This window comes from Eulemur rufifrons, chromosome 30 (genome assembly GCF_041146395.1).
Source record: "Eulemur rufifrons isolate Redbay chromosome 30, OSU_ERuf_1, whole genome shotgun sequence".
NCBI classification, from domain to species: domain Eukaryota; kingdom Metazoa; phylum Chordata; class Mammalia; order Primates; family Lemuridae; genus Eulemur; species Eulemur rufifrons.
This window is the reverse complement of record NC_091012.1, coordinates 44,228,255-44,246,224: the sequence shown is the minus strand read 5'-3', so window position 1 is coordinate 44,246,224 and position 17,970 is coordinate 44,228,255. Positions and strand designations below refer to the sequence as shown.

Here is a 17,970-nt window from a genome sequence, read left to right as displayed (position 1 = left end):
TAAAACATTACAGATAAAAGCTTAAATCCCCTTTGATTTCCACCCTAATCCCAGTCCCCTCTTCCTTTCCAAGAATATATTCATGTGTTAAAATTAATTTCTAAAACAGAAAAAAGAAAAGCATGTTGAAGTCTGAGCAGTAATATATGAATTTGCTGGCATTAAAATAGCTATTCAGGCCGGGCGCGGTGGCTCACGCCTGTAATCCTAGCACTCTGGGAGGCCGAGGCGGGTGGATTGCTCAAGGTCAGGAGTTCGAGACCAGCCTGAGCGAGACCCCGTCTCTACTAAAAATAGAAAGACATTATATGGACAACTAAAAATCTATATAGAAAAAATTAGCCGGGCATAGTGGCGCATGCCTGTAGTCCCAGCTACTCGGGAGGCTGAGGCAGTAGGATCGCTTAAGCCGAGGAGTCTGAGGTTGCTGTGAGCTAAGCTGACGCCACGGCACTCACTCTAGCCTGGGCAACAAAGTGAGACTCTGTCTCAACAAAAAAAAAAAAAAAAAAAAAAATAGCTATTCATATTATCATAAAAAGAAAAAAAAGGAAAAAGGCAGGGAACAGTAGAATCCTAGCACTTTGAGAGGTCAAGTCAGGAGGATCACTTGAAGCCAGGAGTTTGGTATCAGCCCAGGTAACATAAAGAGACCCCATCTCTACAAAAAATAAAAATAAAAAAATTAGGTAGGCATGGTGACATGCATGTGTAGTCCTAGCTACTTGGGAGGCTGAGGCAGGAGGATCACTTAAGCCCAGGATTTCAAAGTTGCAGTGAGCTATGATCACGCCACTGCACTCCAACCAGGGTGACAGAGTGAGACCCTGTCTCAAACAAACAAACAAACAAACAAACAAAAACACCAAAAAAACAGGAAAAAGAAAAATGATGCACTAAAAATTTTTCTACAGTAATTTGTAAAAATCTCTGATTATTTCCTTTAGCTTAAACCCTTAGATAAGTGCAATTACTGGGCCAAAGGGTATGAACCCTTAAAGCCCATATTCCTTATTGCCAAACTGCTTCCCAGACAAATTGTATGAATTTGCATGCCTGCCCATCCACAGCATATGAGAGTGCCTGTCTTGTTGCACCCTCACCATGCAGTATAATTCTAAAAACAGAATATTTTTCAATTCACTTTTATTTTAAAAATATCTGCCATATGGAACATTTTTCCTTTTTTTGTGGAGTGGGGTGGATGCTGTGAAATCAAACAATAACAGTGTGTCATAAGTCTTAAAAGGATGGGGATAGCTATTCATTAGAGGATGATATAAGTACCAGCATGCCACCTTAATATTCCTTTGCATATGCTTTACATGAGGGCACCTGGGAGATAGAGTTCATAGTTCACTGTCCCCAGGAGGAGCTAAGAGGCAAACAAACCACATGACTTCTTTCTCCATCCCCCGCTCACAGCATACTCAGTACCCGACTGAATATAAGCTGACAAAAACTTGCTAACATAAACATACATATGAAGAACTCAAGAATGTACTCTTCTATTGAGAGAAACATGCTAAATGCAGAGGTCACAATGTGACAGCTTGAGTCTGGGCCCCAGGCCCAGTGATCGGGCAGAAAAGAGCTAACCTTGTTAATCAAAACCTGCTGTTAGATGCAAGATGACTAGTCAACACACTGTTTTGACCCTCGGTTTCTCCATATGTGAATGGAGAGGGGACTATAAAATAACCAAGATGGAGAAAAACAGCACTCACAACTCTTCCTCACTATCACCATCTTGTCCCTAACTAATTCCAGTTCTACCAGTTCTCCCCAGAATTCCAGACATGCCAACACACCTTACCTCTGCTTTTTTCCCCACTATTCCCACCCTTACCCCACCCCCAAGTAGCTCTAGCTCACATGTGTACAAATCAATTTCTCCTTAGCCCAACTAAAACAGGCCTGTATGTTTCACAAAGCAATCTACTAAGAAGCTAGGGGAACACAGCTAAAGCAAAAGAAATACAAAAGCATGGAAGCCTTCAAAGGGCCCTCAAAGAACTAAAGGCTAGCCACAGATTGGTACTCTACTGGCATAACTTCTTAGTACCAAACTTGAGAACTATTTAGGTAGGCACTGCTATTGATCTGGTGGGCTCCCACTCCCCTCGAACTTACATCATACCCTTCTTTTCTATTTTGAGCTCCCAGGATATCTCCCTCCTCTAGCCCTGGGATGTTCTGCTTCCATTCATGAAGCCACCCTGGCTCCTGGATAGTGTAGCACATCATCTCTGTCCCAAAGATTATTATCCTGAGCTACAGTCTGTACTGAACTGAGACTGCAATTGCTTCTTTTACCCTTTCTAGAACCCTCAGGGTTCCTGGCTCCCTAAGTGCCCCCTTCTCACTGTGCATGTTCTCCTAAAGCAGGAATTTTTGGTAGGAGGTAGAGGGCATGAATGTGCTTCAGAAGATCTATGAATCTCTTAAATTACATCCAAAATTGTGTGTATATGCATGCATATAAGAATATTTTGGGGGGAAGGTTTATGGCTTTCATCAAAAAACCAGCCCAGTGTGGTAGCTTGTGCTTGTAGTCCCAGCTACTTGGGAGGCTGACGCGGGAGGACTGCTTGAGCCCAGGAGTACAAGACTAGCCTGAGCAATATAGGAAGGCAGACAGAAAGAAACAGAGAAAGAAAGAGGGGAGAGAGGGGGGAGAGAGAGAGAGAGAGAGAGAGAGAAACAAACCAACCAGCCAACCAAACCGTCCTCTTGGGAACAATGCAGCAGGGCCTTGGTAACAAATCCTTTCTGAAATGCAACCCAACGGAAGGAAGACTACACCTGCCTTACCAAATTCACAGGATGGTCATGATCTCAGAGGGAAAAGGCTAGAAGTGATTGTTAATGTGCAACTACTATTATAGTTCCATTCTCTTATTGATTATGGCCACCTACTGCACAGCAGTTTGCCAGCTGGTTGGGAGACTCACCTATCTCCATTTCTATGAACGCTGCTTCATCTGGTAGTGCCCGAGGAATCACTCCAGGGTCACTGAAGCTGGTCCTCAACAGCGTAGCCATGGAGAAAAGGAAGAGCATGGCAGCAAACACAGGGATGGCAGGAGACAGCTGAACAGCCAGGTAGCGGCACCTGAAGAATGTAGACAACCCAATATTTAATTATACCTACACTATGCCGATCTCCAACTGTTAACTACTGTATCAATCTGATCTCCACAACAAAACCAGCAGCACCTCAAGGGCAGGGACCATGTTTCTTACCTCTCTTGAACTACCCAAAACTTCTAACATATGGTTCTACACATAGTGGGAGCTTGACAAATACTTCATTGATTGATGCTACCTATAACATGTAAAAGACAATCTCAAAGGACCTCCCTTACCCTGCCAACTCCAGTTCTATCAGCCCGCCGGGACGCACATTTCCTCTGCCTCAGGAAAGGCTCACAGTTGCTAAGGACAGGAAAGCAATTGAACCTGGATTTGTAAGCACCACAGGTTGATCTCACTCTGGGGATGTCCAGGGTTTTTCACACTCACTCATCTGGCATTAGGGCTGAGCTCAATGAGGCGGGAGAAAAGATGAGGACCAATCAGGAAGCAGGCTCACAGTGTCAGGCAGAGGGTTTCTCAGCTGGCTTCAAAACCAGTGAAAAGCTTCAGGACTCCTGACTCTGCAACATCCATTCCTCATCTCCTTAATTAGCTCAACTAGTAGGTGACTAATGACCATCAGCAAGGGAATAAGAAAATCTTATGTCCTTAGTACCCTTTCCCAACATCATGTTCACTCCCCTCTTTCCTCATAATGCACCACTCCTCTTCCTCTCTGGATATCCCAACTCTACTCATCTTTCAGGTACCATCTTTGTCATCATTGCAACTACAATTTATTGAGTGTTCACCATATGCCAGGCATTGCACTAAGCTCTTTATATACATTATCTTGTCCAATTCTCACACTAAACCTATTAAGCAGATTCCATTACACCCATTTGATAGATGAAGAATCTCGGACTTAGAGAAGTCTTGCCTCCTCCAAAAGGCCTATGCTAAGCTGCACTAATCTCTCCCTTCCCTACTCCCTATAATCCTCATTTCCAGAGCCTTGTATGGTTTCCCAGCTATTTCTCAACATGTTCACTGCATCTCCCCCAAATGGACTGTATAAGAGCAAGAACCTGGCCTCACTGGACCAAGAATGCTTACGTTCAAATTCTGGCTCTACCAGCTCCTAATTGGGTGACTTAGTTAACTTCAGTCTCCTTATCTGAAAAATGAGAATAATAACAGTACTTGATGGGGTCACTATGTGGATCAAATGCATTCATATAAATAAAGTGCTTAGAACTGCACTTGACACATAGTAAACGCTAAGTAAATGTTAGCTGCTAACATCATGATTCTGTATCTCCCAGAGCTAAACACAAGTAAGGGTACAAAGCTATCAATAAATACTTGTTGATCTGAACTGAATTTCAAACCAAATAAATGGGAATATGTGATGAGAGTTATCACTGACCTATTTTTATTCTCCTCCTCCTGAGGCACATTTCTCCTTGAAAACAGAGATTTCACTTCCTGGAGGCAAACTATAAGTGGATGAGCAAGGAGCAGAGGGAGAGCAGAGAAAGTAAGCTAAAGGAAAAAGCTTACCTCATCAGCATAGGGAATAAGCAAGCTGCTATCCATTCAGAGCAAATGTTTAACCCCGGGTTGTATATCCGCTGCAGTTTTCGAACAACCCCCATGAGAGCCTCCCCCACCTCCCCGCCACACATACACACACACACACACAACTGCATGGACGGATGCAAACCAAGTGTATATTAGGCTAAGCAGTTTGTGATGAAGGTGAACATAGGTATTGAACCTAGATGATTTTAGTGGCTTTTTGTTTGTTTGTTTATTTTTAACAAAATCCTTGGTCTTAGTTTGCTTTTTAATGATTTACTTCCTTCTCCTAAAAGCCAAGGGTAGGGAGAAAAATTTCGGGAACTGAAGGATCTGGCAGCTCTGAGTTCAGGGTAATCAAGGTTCTTGAATATCACTAGCTTGTGTATTATCCTCTTTTCCATTGCACTCCTTCACTGGTACAGACAATCAAAGAGGGAATTCAGAAATGAAAATCATCTCCACTTATCAGGGACCCGAAGGACACAGGAGGAGCATGAGGCTTCCTTTCATGAATAAGCCAAGTAAAATCACCACATTAACAGTAAATAGCGGCCAACTAAAATATATATAGAAAAAATTAGCCGGGCATGGTGGCGCATGCCTGTAGTCCCAGCTACTCAGGAGGCTGAGGCAGTAGGATCGCTTAAGCCCAGGAGTTTGAGGTTGCTGTGAGCTAGGCTGACGCCACGGCACTCACTCTAGCCCTGGCAACAAAGCGAGACTCTGTCTCAAAAAAAAAAAAAAAAAAACAGTAAATAGCCATCTTCCTAGTTGCTGCCCATCACTAAGATCACTCTTGAAGACAAAGTAGTAATGTCTCCAGGACTCAAACTGCCCTGGGTATACAGTTTCCAATCAAAAGTCTTAGAAAAATCAGACCTATCTAATTGGTCACCAAAAAGAGTTTAATTTTTTATTAAAGGGAAAAGATACAAAACGAGTAGAACAATCACAAAACAATTCAAAATTAATGCTGGCCCCCTGCACAGAAGGACCCAAGCTTAACTAAGTCCAGTTCCAACACCTGCTTATAGGCCAGACAAAGGACAACTTAGATTTGAATTACGCTACGCTATCAAGGATAAAGGTCTCTGTAATCTCCACACAGACTATCTTCTGCACCTGCTAAAACAATCCACTCTGTATGTCAACAAGTACACAACAGGCCCATTGTATTGTTCTCCTCTAGAGATGAGGCACTGGCAGCCAGTTGTCTCTAGTGAGTGGGTGTGGCTGGGAATGCAGATGTGGGACCAGCAGGCCTTTCTACTCCGAGTAAGGGGAAACTTTGAGAGCCAGTAGCTAAGACTATTGGGAACTACAACTGGTAGCCTCTGTCATCAAAAGTTATGATTAGGCCGGGCGCGGTGGCTCACGCCTGTAATCCTAGCACTCTGGGAGGCCGAGGTGGGCGGATCGTTTGAGCTCAGGAGTTCGAGACCAGCCTGAGCAAGAGCGAGACCCCACCTCTACTAAAAATAGAAAGAAATTATATGGACAGCTAAAAATATATATAGAAAAAATTAGCCGGGCATGGTGGCGCATGCCTGTAGTCCCAGCTACTCGGGAGGCTGAGACAGGAGGATCGCTTGAGCTCAGGAGTTTGAGGTTGCTGTGAGCTAGGCTGACGCCACGGCACTCACTCTAGCCTGGGCAACAGGGTGAGACTCTGTCTCAAAAAAAAAAAAAAAAAAAAAAAAAAGTTATGATTAAAAAAACACCCCTCTAGGGTGGGGAAATTGGAGAGATGTTGGTCAAAGAACACAAAATTTCAGTAAGGAAGAATAATTTCAAGAGACCTATTGCCCCGCATGAGGACTATAGTTCATAACAATATACTGCATACTTGAAAATTGCTAAGAGAATAGATTTTATGTGTTCTCACCACAAAAAATAAAATAATAAATATGTGAGATAAAGCATATATTAATTAGCTTGATCTAGCCATTCCACAAAGTATACATATATCAGAACATCATGCTGTATACCATAGATATATATAATTTTTATTCATCAATTTAAAAAATTTTAATACCTCCCCAAGTTAGTCCCATAATTGCAGTAAGCTGTAAGTCTATCTCTGAGAGGAATAAGCTGTGAGAAGATTTGATGTTAATTCCCTATACTGACCTCAAAAGTCTATCCTCAAACATCACTAATTTGTCTTAGAGAAAGACTGGATCTGTCATCCACAAACATAAGCTAATTGTTTTTGAAACCTTCTAGTGCTTTCCATCTATATCGCTTTTTGGAATAATGACATCCATACACTTCTTGGAACAGAACTGTCCTTTGTCTTCAAAGTACCAAGAGGCTTTCCTCCTTCCAGGGGGTTAGAAGTTCCTGTTCTCCCTTGTGAGTTTTATAAATGCAACCATGTTGCAACTAAGTCTTCATTTCTGCCACCTGAAGAGACATCATCATTTTAAGCCATCCTCTACCAACTTCTTGACTGGGCTCAGGATTCCATAGCCGAGTTAGACAACTAGACTGCCACATGTCCCCACAGGCCACATGGTGGTACTGATCAGCGGTAACCAGCAGTGCCAGGCTGGGCTGGTATGTCATGTCCCATCCCCCATCCCTAGCATGCTAGCTCATTGGAGAGATGACGATAATGACACAGACTTCAATTCACATGAGAAAACTCAAAAGAGATTCGTGAGTGGAGTTGGTAAGAAATGGGACAGATTCCACACCTCACAGACTGGCAGCTTGGATTTTGTTCTATACAATACTGTGTTTCTAAGTCTCCCTAATAGCTTTCTTGCTGTATTTTTGATCATTTGTTCTTTTATCAGTGTAATGAATAAGCCAACAAGTATTTACTGGCCTAAGAAACGAAGAACAAGAGAAACAGGAGTTAATTTTGTTGGGGAAAACATAACTAACATATAAAACAGCTAAAGAATAAGACTAACAATCAAGTGTTTGAATGGTGACTCAGACTCTAGGGACTGTAAGTGGTCAGAGAAGAGCTCTCTTGCGGAAGCTGGTGGCTGCTTGAAACTGCTCAAACAGCAGCTGTTAGGAATGGCTTTAAGGAAGAGCTGTGTTTGGAACAGCAGAAAGGGCCCAAGGATCAGAGCCCCATGATGCCCTTTGGTCACACACGAGAGAAATAAGCCTTTGCTATAAGACCTCCCTGATATGGATGACCATCTGTCCTCTTACTATCTACTTGCTATAGACAAAATGTTTGTGTCCCCTCCAAAATGCATATGCTGAAATTTTAACCCACAGAGTGATGGTATTTGGAGATGGGGCCTTTGGGACACGGTTAGATTACCTAAGGCTCCACCCTCATGAATGGGATTAGTGTCCTTATAAAAGAAACCCTGGATAGCTCCCTCATCCCTCCGCCACGTGAGAACAGAGGGAAGATGGCCATCTATGAACCAAGAAGCGGGCCCTCACCAGACACCAAATCTTCAGACACCTTGATCTTGTACTTGCCAGCCTCCAGAACTGTGAGACATCAATATCTGTTATTTACAAGCCACTCAGTCAATGATAGTTTGTTATAGCAGCCTGAACAGATCAAGATACTATCTCTAGAGCACAATAAACATGTAGAATCACTCATAAGATTGTTCCAAGGTTCTTCTAGTTCTTCTAATGACACTCAGAGTCTGCTGAGAGGGAAAAAGTTTCCCTTACCACTAAAAACATAATTTAAAATTCGCCTCCAAATTTACTGCTATGCAAAGGTCAGAGAAAAATGCACAACCCTCTTTTGCTCTAATAGCAATGAAGAAAATTAACCAAACAGGGACATTTTCAATTCTAAGGCGATAAGCCATCCTCTCACAGAGGAGGATCAAAATCTCTATCCAGGCAAACCTTCTCAGTAGTTGCCAAATTTCAGTTATAATAACAAAGCTCAAATTTTAATTATAATATACCCCAGTTCAAGAACTTAGAACCATTCCCTGCTGCCTACTATATTAACCACCAAACTCCACAGACCAATATTCTGAGGTCCTCCATTAACTGGCCTTATCTAATCATCATCATAAGGCTCCTGTCTTCTCACTGCTCTATTGCAGAAACATCCCACTAATTACCTTGAATTAGCTCACTTCTTGCTATTCTAAAAGGCATAAGGTGCCTCCTTTGTTCTTAAATACATTACCAGCTGTGGCATCTCTGAGGAGGAAGATTTAGGAGGTCTCTTCTCTCCCTCAATAAACAGCTCAACTGATGTCAACATGGTGAGGGACATTCCTGTTCTTTCAGCTCGCTTTTCCCAAAACGGAGGATAACTATACCCAATTAAAAGTCATTCTCAAAAGATGGTAGAGGCATTCAGTGGAGACTGAAAGTGTGAAACTCATTACTACAAAAGGTAGTAGAGACTAAAAACATACAGGGAAATTCTGAATGACAGAACCATAAAGAATTGTTAAAGGAAAGCAATGTTCAGGAGACATAATCCAACCCTTCCTCAGAGAACATGCTTTATCAGGAAGTTAAGTTTAGCTAAGTACTATAACAAATTGATATCAAAGAGGCAACTATGCCTTTCTAAAGCTGTCATTTGGTTGGCCAAGTCCCAGATAGAATCCTAGGCTAGATGAAGCACAAGATTGACCTCCATAGGGTAATTCTCTAGAGAATGCTCTCTTGGTTAGAGATCACAATAAAGACACTTTTTCCTACTTCCAATCTCACCTAAGGATATTCTACAGGAAACTGGACCTTGTCACTACAGGGGCTAACATTCTACCATGTCAAAGTTTGGCTTTGGTCTACATAGTCATCCTATGTCTCCTCAAACCTGGTGACTTCATATTGTCAGATCTACTTTTTCTACTCCATCTGTCTGCAAGGACATGATGCCCCTTTCATCACAATAACCCACAGAGTAACAAGGTAGGGAGCACACATTGCTCAATTTTTCTCTGAGCCATCTTCACCTTAGCAGCAGGGACTAGGAGGTGCCAAAGCAGTGATGATTCCTTGTTAACTCATAAAGCTCCTTACATTCTAAGTTCACATTCAGAGAAGGGCTTCCCTGTCCCTGCAAGGCTACAAGAATGCCATGCTGGAATGCTGTCAGTTCTCCATGAAGACACCTACATTTACTAGGAACATGAGCTTGGGAGACCCAAATAACCTAGATGACACTAGGTAACACACACACTAGCTCACAAGAACCTGGAATATGCTGGTCTAGCATTTGGGTCTGCTAAAGCATGTGCATTTGAATGTCTTCAGGATTCCATAGCCAAAAGGTAACAATGAGATAAAAGGTAGTATCATATAGAGACACTGGCTGGCCAACCAATATTGATGAAGTAACCTTATTTCTGTGGGCCTGGGTTCCTCTCCCACAAAAGGATGGAGATAGTCTCCAAAGCCTCTTCCAGCTCTACCATCCTATGATTCTGTAAGTCAAGATTGTTAAATTTTAAGTTCATCCAGAATGTTTTAATTCAGCAACATATATTTGCCACCTACTCTATGTGAGGCCTGGTAGAGGGCACTGCAGGGGCTACACAGCCATAGGAGATAGTCCTTGACCTTGAAAGGGATCACATCTAGCTGTGGGGGACAAGTGAAAAGTGTTATCACCATAGAATTCCAAAATATAAGAAATGTCATATGATTATTTGTTAAATGAGTGGTAGGTACAATTGGCCCAATGAATGTAGAAATTACTAGAAAGTTTTCATGAAGGAACACTCGAAAAAGAACTTGAAAGAGAGGTAGAATTTGGATAGGCTAGGAGAATTGGGATGATTGATTACTAAGCAGTATTACAAAGCTTTTTTCAGTTCATCCAATTCAATGACTCTTCTGTCAATATGTACATGAAACGCTCCCATGGGGACCAGTCCAACAGAAATTGGTCTGACAGTGCTTTGATACAATTTCCTCCATATACGGCACAGAGAGAGCATAAGCACTGATCACAGCAGCAAGCTACTTCTATTTCAGGGTTAAGAGGCACAGAGTCATTCTTGCCACAAGAGAAATCTAAGGACCTTGACCCCACTAGTGGTCTGGTCAGAAAGTTAAAAGAGAAAGCCAGGAAGCCAATTCCAGAAGACAATACACTTAGTCCTTTCCTTAGGACCACACTTTATTAGAAAGTTGAGTTTGACTGAATATCACAATAGCCTCTGAGTAGCTGGACAGCTCACAGGTTGTCAGTGTCATTGTGCTATAGTGTCCTGACATTCCAAGCCAAGCTAGTAGCTGTGTGTTCATCACACAAGCTGGACAGGGCTTCAGCAAAAAGGACTGAAAATGGTTCATGTGCTGAAAGCTGAAACTAACATACACACTCACATTTCCTAAATACCTCACGCTAAGAATTAATTAGGAAATCCTTTTTCTTTAAGCGTTGTATGATTTTCACTCTGCTTTTAAATTCAAATATATTTACAATGAATACAATTATACTTAAATATAGCCACCTACTGGTAATCTAGACTCTCCTTTTGTGTGCATTTGAATCTTCCAATCAGATACTGAGTTAGACAGAATTTCAGATTCCTGGAGTTGCAAGAGGCTTAGTGAGTATCTGGCCCCATTTCCACCCTCAGATAGCAGCCCTCAGAGATATCCATCCAGCTTCTTCTGAAACACTTGGAACAATACCGAGCTAACTGGCTCCTAAGTGGACAACCTTTTTTGTTTTATATATTCAACCTACTGTCTGTCCACAGAAAATTACACGTCCCTCCTTTAAAAAGTCTTCCAGAAGATCTGTAAAGGCAAAATCCAAAAATAAAAGGATATCCACCAGCCCTACTAACACTGCATGTTTTTCATTAAGGGGTACCCACAAGCCTGACCAGATTTCTTAAGCCATCTGGCTGGCCCAGAGCTGTGTCATGGGCAGCTATAAATCAACTCACACTTGTTCCTAAGCACCTGCTGCAAGCAGGACCCTGCTACTAAAATGCAGATCCAGATGTGCCTGAAGATTTGGACTAGCTTCCCACCAGGCAAAAATGTAGCAGCCAGAGGATGTAGAGTTTATGCTCCCGGACAATTTAAGAATGAAAATAGACAGCTGTTTGTCTATTCAGACATCCTCACCTGCCTAAAGGCAGGGGGCTAGATCAGCTGATTTTCTGAGGTCTCACTAAGTTATAATACTAACAAGGAAGCCCATATTCTGACCCCCAAGTCCTACATCCCACTATGTGGCTGGTAGTAAGTTATAGACTCCAAAGAAAAATATCAACCAGAAAAAGACATCATTTCTCAGAAGTATGCTAGTATACCTTGCATAGCCTGTCATTGGCTAGGCACAACACAGCCACAACGTGGAGTGTCTGTATATGACAGACAGACACAGACACACACACACACACACAGATTCCACCATTCTCAATAAAAAGGATCCATCATCAGGGTCCTCTCCTCCTTGGTCAGATTTATACTTCCCCACCCCACTCCTCAGCTAACACATTTACTTCCTTCTCCCCTACTCCTCCCCCAGCCTTACCTTCAAAAATATTTACTTTTTCACACAGACAGCTGGAACTGAGGGCGGTTTTACAAACAACCTTGCCCTTCATATCTGAGGGCAAAGCTAAGAAATAACTTTGGGAGAAAAGTCATCTTAGTAGGAAACTCAGCCTGTCTCAGTCAAACAGTAACTTGGCTAATTATAAGCTTCATCCCACCGGCAGTTTTCTTCAGGGGCCTTCAGGGGCCTAAAAATAACAGATCCAAATAAGATTCTCTCACTAGCTCCTAGATACAAAAAGGGCCAAACAGCAATAGCTCCAAATTCCAGGTGGCCCTGGCCAGTCAAACCTGAGGTTTCCTGGGCCCAGAACTACCAACTCACTCAGAGCCTAGAAACAAGGCTCATGTGTGTTTTGAATGGTTCCAATCATAAAAATTTAACCACAGAGGTGGAGGGAGGACAAAAAGGGTGAAAGAGAGGAAGAATGATAGAGAGCAGAGTTCAGCTCTACGCTTCCAGAAAGAAGCAAGGCAGGAACAAAGCAAAGCAAACTTGGAGAGAAGGGTGAGGAGAAGGAAAAAATAGTCTAGTGTTCTGCATATGCCTACCTGACTACACATGCTCACTCATACCACACACAAGCACATGCACACACATGCACACTCAGACATGAAACTCAAACTGGAAGGCAACTAAGAAGCCTTCTGTAACCTGCCTGACTTCGCCAAATACTTCACAAAGTCAGCACCAGCAGCAGCAGCAAGAGGGTCTTTAACAAACAGCTCCTCTGACCTTACTTTCCCAGCCCTGTTATAAACTGGGTCCCCCTCCTCCCCCTGCTGTTACTTAAGCCAGCTGCAACCATCAAAAAGTCTGGCAAAGCAGCCTGAAAATCACTCTGGATGTACTGGGAAAGTCTGAAGCCCTTACAGAAGGACAAAAATGAGCCCCAAGGGATCAGAGCTCATTTTAATTACCCAGAAAGGCTGGCCAAGGAGCCCCCTCCCACCTCTCATGGCCACGCCCCTGCATGGGAGCTCCATTTCCAGGTCACCCAGGTACATACACTATAGCAGGCTCACATCAGGTGTGGCTCACAATTGACACACACACCTCTTGGCTCCTCAAGGCCCTCCGCACAGTAATCTCAAAACAATTAGCACTCCTCCCATCCCTAGAGTGTAGACCATTCTCAGCACACCCAGTTGTCACGCCACAGTGCCCTAGAATCCAACTGGCCACCTCCCTAGAGCAGTGACCTACACAGATTTCAAACAGTGGCTCTAGTACTAGTTATTACATCACAGAAAAAAATAACTCCAAGGCTGGTATCAGGCATATACAGAATAGAGAGTTGTTTATGTTGAGCGATTTTGATGGAAAGAAAGAGCAAGTCACTTTTAGTATGCACATATGTGCCACATACACAGCTAATCTGCAGTACAGCTGAGGCTGAAACCAATCAGCAGGTTCCCAATACAGCTGGCTTTTCAGCTAGCTGAGAGCTGTGCCCTATGGAAATAGGACCCAGAATAACAGAAAAGGCTTGGAAGGAGTGGGGAGAAGACAGTTTGTCACTAAGCTCTTCAGGAGACCACTAAAAGGAGGAGGTGAGTCATTAAGACAAACTCTCTTATTTCCCAAGTTTGTCAGGGGTAGCCCCAAATCAGTGCTATACAATTAGTATCAAAGATCTCAGTCTTTTTAGGAAGCACATACTCTGCTATAACCACAAAGCAATGAATTCAGTTGACATGATCTACAGACATTGTTCAAGAAGACAGTAAAAGTCACCCAAGGAATGGCCACAAACTCCCCAGAAAGAAAGTTCTTCCCCTGGACCCAAAGTAACCATATCAGGCAACTCTACTCAATGGAAACTTACTCAAAGGCAAAGAAGAGCGTACATGTCCCCAGGATGAGGAAAAGGGTCAAGTAGAAGATGCCCTTTTGTCGGGCCATCATGACACGGCCATCACAACAAAAGGTATTCCTGCCTGGCAGTTTCTCCCATTTCCGTGTCACCTTCTTTCTCACCACCATCACAGACATGGTTAGAATTCCTGGTCCAAAATGGGCTTTGTGATTACACGAGAGAAGAAACAGAGACTGAGCCCAGCTTTGAAATCACGTTGCCTGCTATTGCAGCCACTGGGTCAAACATCATCAAAAGTCCAATTTCTGGTCCTAAAAGAAAGCACAAAAGAAAAAAATGAGGCAGGAATAAGAAAATGCAGTTCAACCCTCCTTTGTCAGAGGCAGAAAGATGAACACTGCCTGAGGGGGTGGGGATGGAGAAGTGGAAAAAGTTTATTTCCAATCTGTGTTTGTCTTCTAAAAGGAGAAATGATTAAAGTTTCTTTAAAAAAAAAAAGAGGGCTAGTATTTCTTCTTAAATAAACCTCTGTGCTTCCAATCTAATATTGATGATCTGATAATTCTAGAACCTTGGAACCTGAGAGGACTTTATAGGTGACTGTCCCAACTACTTTCTTTTGTACATGAGTAAACTGAGGACCAGAGAGAGGAAATAACTTATCCAAGGCCACACAGCAGCAAAAAGCACATCTGCTGACTTCCAGTCCAGGGCAGGTTCCACTATGCCACAGTGTTCTTCAATCATCATTAAGAGGACTCTAAAAATAATACTGGGGTTTCTGTCTTTAGGGAGCCTCCCTCCTCGCCTCCACTGCTTCACCATCTTTCTTCAATTAGCCACTCAGATATGAATCACAGCAGGGAACAAGTCACCCTCTGGCAGGGCTACGAGGTTCTGGACACTCTGTACACATACATACATTGTATTTACACAAAACAGATTTCCCCTAATCAAACCCTCTGTAACTTCCTGAGTCCGAGAAATGAAACAATCTTGCTGGTCTAGCCTAACATTTGTGGGAATCTTAATGAAACCACATCATAGACCTGTAGGTGAAAGGCTGACCTAAGCAGGAGAGATTGTGGGAGGATTAGTGACTGATGATGGGTGGTTTGTAGGGGGATGGGGGGATGGCAGCAGCTAAGAAAAGTCTTAAGGGCGCTTTCTGGGACATTTCATAAGTACCATCTCTACTTAGCATCCTGAATTCCCAGGCCTAGCCTTTCTCAACCACTGCCACCCTTCTCCTCCTCTCAGGTGTGGTGCTATGGCCTCTATTTACTGACACCACATGCCCCACGCTGGCAAGACCGAGGCGGAAGCCAGCAGCCTGACTAAAACCGACGGAGATCATTCCCGAGCTGGAGAGGGCAAGGGTCCAAAAAGAAGACTAGGAGCCAGGCAGGGAAATGAGAAGGAATAAGGCTTTGGAAAGGGAAAGGGGACCCAGAGGTGCAGAGAACACTTCCTTTGTGTAAAACTAACCTGGAAAACAATATCCTCCTGATAAACCGGCCCAGCGGGAGAAGAGAGACCAGGAAGGGGAAGCCTGGACTGGGAGAACAAAGATCAAAATCCGTCGGGAAGCAGCGACCGGCCCACCAGCCGGGGGCCCGAGGCCCGAGTCCGGGGCCGGGCCGCGGGTGCGGCCTCAGGAGGCCCGCCCTGCCTCCGCCACGCAACGGACCACCGCCCCAGGCAGGTTGGGACGCGCGCCACATCCACACGCACACGCATCCACACGCTCGTATACACTCACACACGCCCCGCCACGTGTAGTCACCCCGGGCCAGGGGCTCGGTGGCTGCCGAGTTGAGAAGGGCGGTGCCAACGTCCCCGCGTCCCGGCGCGGCTGAAGGGGAGGCAGCCCACCATACAGCCGAGCCCAGGAGACCCCCACCCCCACCCCTTGTTACCTGAACGAGGGAAACCGAACTCGGCCGGCAACTGAGGGCAGGAAGTGGACCGTCTCAGGGGACCGCCGTCGGCCGCCAAAGGTGGCAGCGACTTCTCCTCCCCAGCCAGGAGGCTGTCTCCTCCTGACAGGGGGCCCCAGTAGTCGGGGCCCTAAACCAGCTGTGGCAACCGCCCACCGCTGGCCGAATGGAACGCTCCTCACGTCACTAGGTCGCTCCAGTAGTTGCTCGCCCTCCATTGGCTGATAGGCCTCGGCGCCTCCTCCCCTGTCGCCCCTGCCCCGCACTGCCATTGGCCACCACGAACGCCACTCAACCATCACTCCGCCCACTCCCCCACCCATCTCCCTGCTACATGCCCACCTGCCAAGCTACTGCCAGCCTCTCTTTGGGATCTGGGCGCCAGTATGTGAAATGTAGCCTTCTGTTAATATAGTTACGCAGAGACGGAGGTGAAGGATAGTGCCAATGGGACAGGGAAGGGCGGGGATCAGCCCCCCCCTTACACACATACGTGGTGAGATGCTGAAGCAACACTAGCTCACAGATCCGGGTGCTCATCCCAAACTAGGTCTTCCCTGGGCCTCGCCAGCTCTGCTTGATTAAAACCAACCAAAACTCGAGATTTCACTCTTCATCAGCATAAAGACAAGTCCTCTGCCTCCCAAGTCCCATTCAGTAGCTGGGCCCCCACCTCCATCCCAGTAACCCCGGCCTGCATCCCTAAGACTTTCAGATCAAAACAAACAAACATAAAAAGGATGTTAAAAGGGATAACTGTCCCCAAGAACTTAGAATCCTTTTGCAGCACCGTAAACAAGTAATTGGCATTAAAGGAGTTAGAGAAACTCCACGGAGAGGACATAAATCCTTGCATGTAGGTAATGAAGTAAAGATTACCAAAAAAGTTGTAAATTTCTATTAGATTTGAAGAGCTTATGATAATTCAGAGGGGAAGGAATCCAAAGCAGAATTCTCACCCACCAACCAGATTGATTCTTTCCTTCTGCCACCTCCCTCTGTGCTTACTGTCACCCTAAGCCACTGCTACCGATCCAACTTGAGTGAGTTGCATCCTTTAGAAAGAAGTTTCAGATTGGAGTGAGGAAACACTTGAGAACCACAGTATTATATTTTAGGGTGACTTTAAAAGGCACTGGGTCTGTTTCCACTAGTATGGCTCTTGCCTTCCGATGTAAGAGAAAATATAACACTGAAGGTGGCCTTTCCTTACCTGCCACACTGTTGGAAGAGAGCGCCTACCTTACCAGCCTAGCTTTCCTAAGCTTGACAAAAGTTTCTCTAGGCGAGGGTATTTGGAATCAGTACAGAAGAGACTGCCAAACCTCTTCCTGAGGCAGTTTTTTTTTTTTGTTAGTTGAAGGACCATATATATGGTTAAGAACTATTTCTCCTTAACAGTATTTGGGTCCCACACGATATGAAACAAAAAACTACATAATGATAATTACATTTGATACTTTCATGGCACCCTTCAATCAAAAATTTAGAAGGATTAAAAAATCACTAGGTAATTCTCTTATGAGAGACATGTGTTATAATTAATTTGTAGAGGAAAGTATGTCTTTATAAAGCTTCTATTTTTCCTTAGTACTTAGGCTGATTATAATCATCAGTTTATGCCTTATGAAGTGTATGATCAGTATCATTGCCTCCAGTTCTCCCCTTTGAATTCTGCAGGGTGCTGGTATTGCACACACTTGGTATGGAAGGGAGAGAAATCTCTCTGGATTTCCAAGTCTGTGTATATCAAATGCCCTTGGAAATAGTATGATCACCCCAGCTGCCATCCTTCTGACTGTGGAGCAGTAAAAAATAACCCTCCACAGCACCCAAACATACTTTGTTCATAGCTCAGGTGCAGGTGAAGCTTGGAGAGTCCTGGAATCGATGTGTCACAGCAACACATTCCTGAACTCTGCCCCTCCCTGCTCTGGGTCACACTCTCTGGGATTAAGTGGCTATGTAAGTCAGGCTTGTTGTATTACAATCATGCTCAACACTAAAAGAAAAATTTTAAAAATTTATATGGACAAACATTCCATAGCACTTTCTTCTAT

General features: G+C 44.1%; 1 protein-coding gene across 2 annotated transcripts in view; it reads right to left on the bottom strand.

Annotated features, from left to right (window-relative positions):
- The window catches only part of ZDHHC9 (zinc finger DHHC-type palmitoyltransferase 9), a 34,346-nt gene extending 18,292 nt beyond the window's left edge, over nucleotides 1-16,054 (bottom strand). The window contains exons 1-4 of one of the 2 annotated variants that reach the window (XM_069464564.1): nucleotides 15,890-16,054; nucleotides 15,459-15,527; nucleotides 13,980-14,281; nucleotides 2,955-3,115 (exon numbers count right to left, since the gene is read on the bottom strand). In XM_069464564.1, coding sequence (XP_069320665.1) covers nucleotides 2,955-3,115; nucleotides 13,980-14,146 — 328 coding nt within the window. In that variant the 5' untranslated portion in view covers nucleotides 14,147-14,281; nucleotides 15,459-15,527; nucleotides 15,890-16,054. The remainder of the gene's footprint in view (nucleotides 1-2,954; nucleotides 3,116-13,979; nucleotides 14,282-15,458; nucleotides 15,528-15,889) is intronic. The other variant, XM_069464565.1, reaches the window with a different exon arrangement.
- Between the last annotated feature and the right edge of the window lie 1,916 nt (nucleotides 16,055-17,970).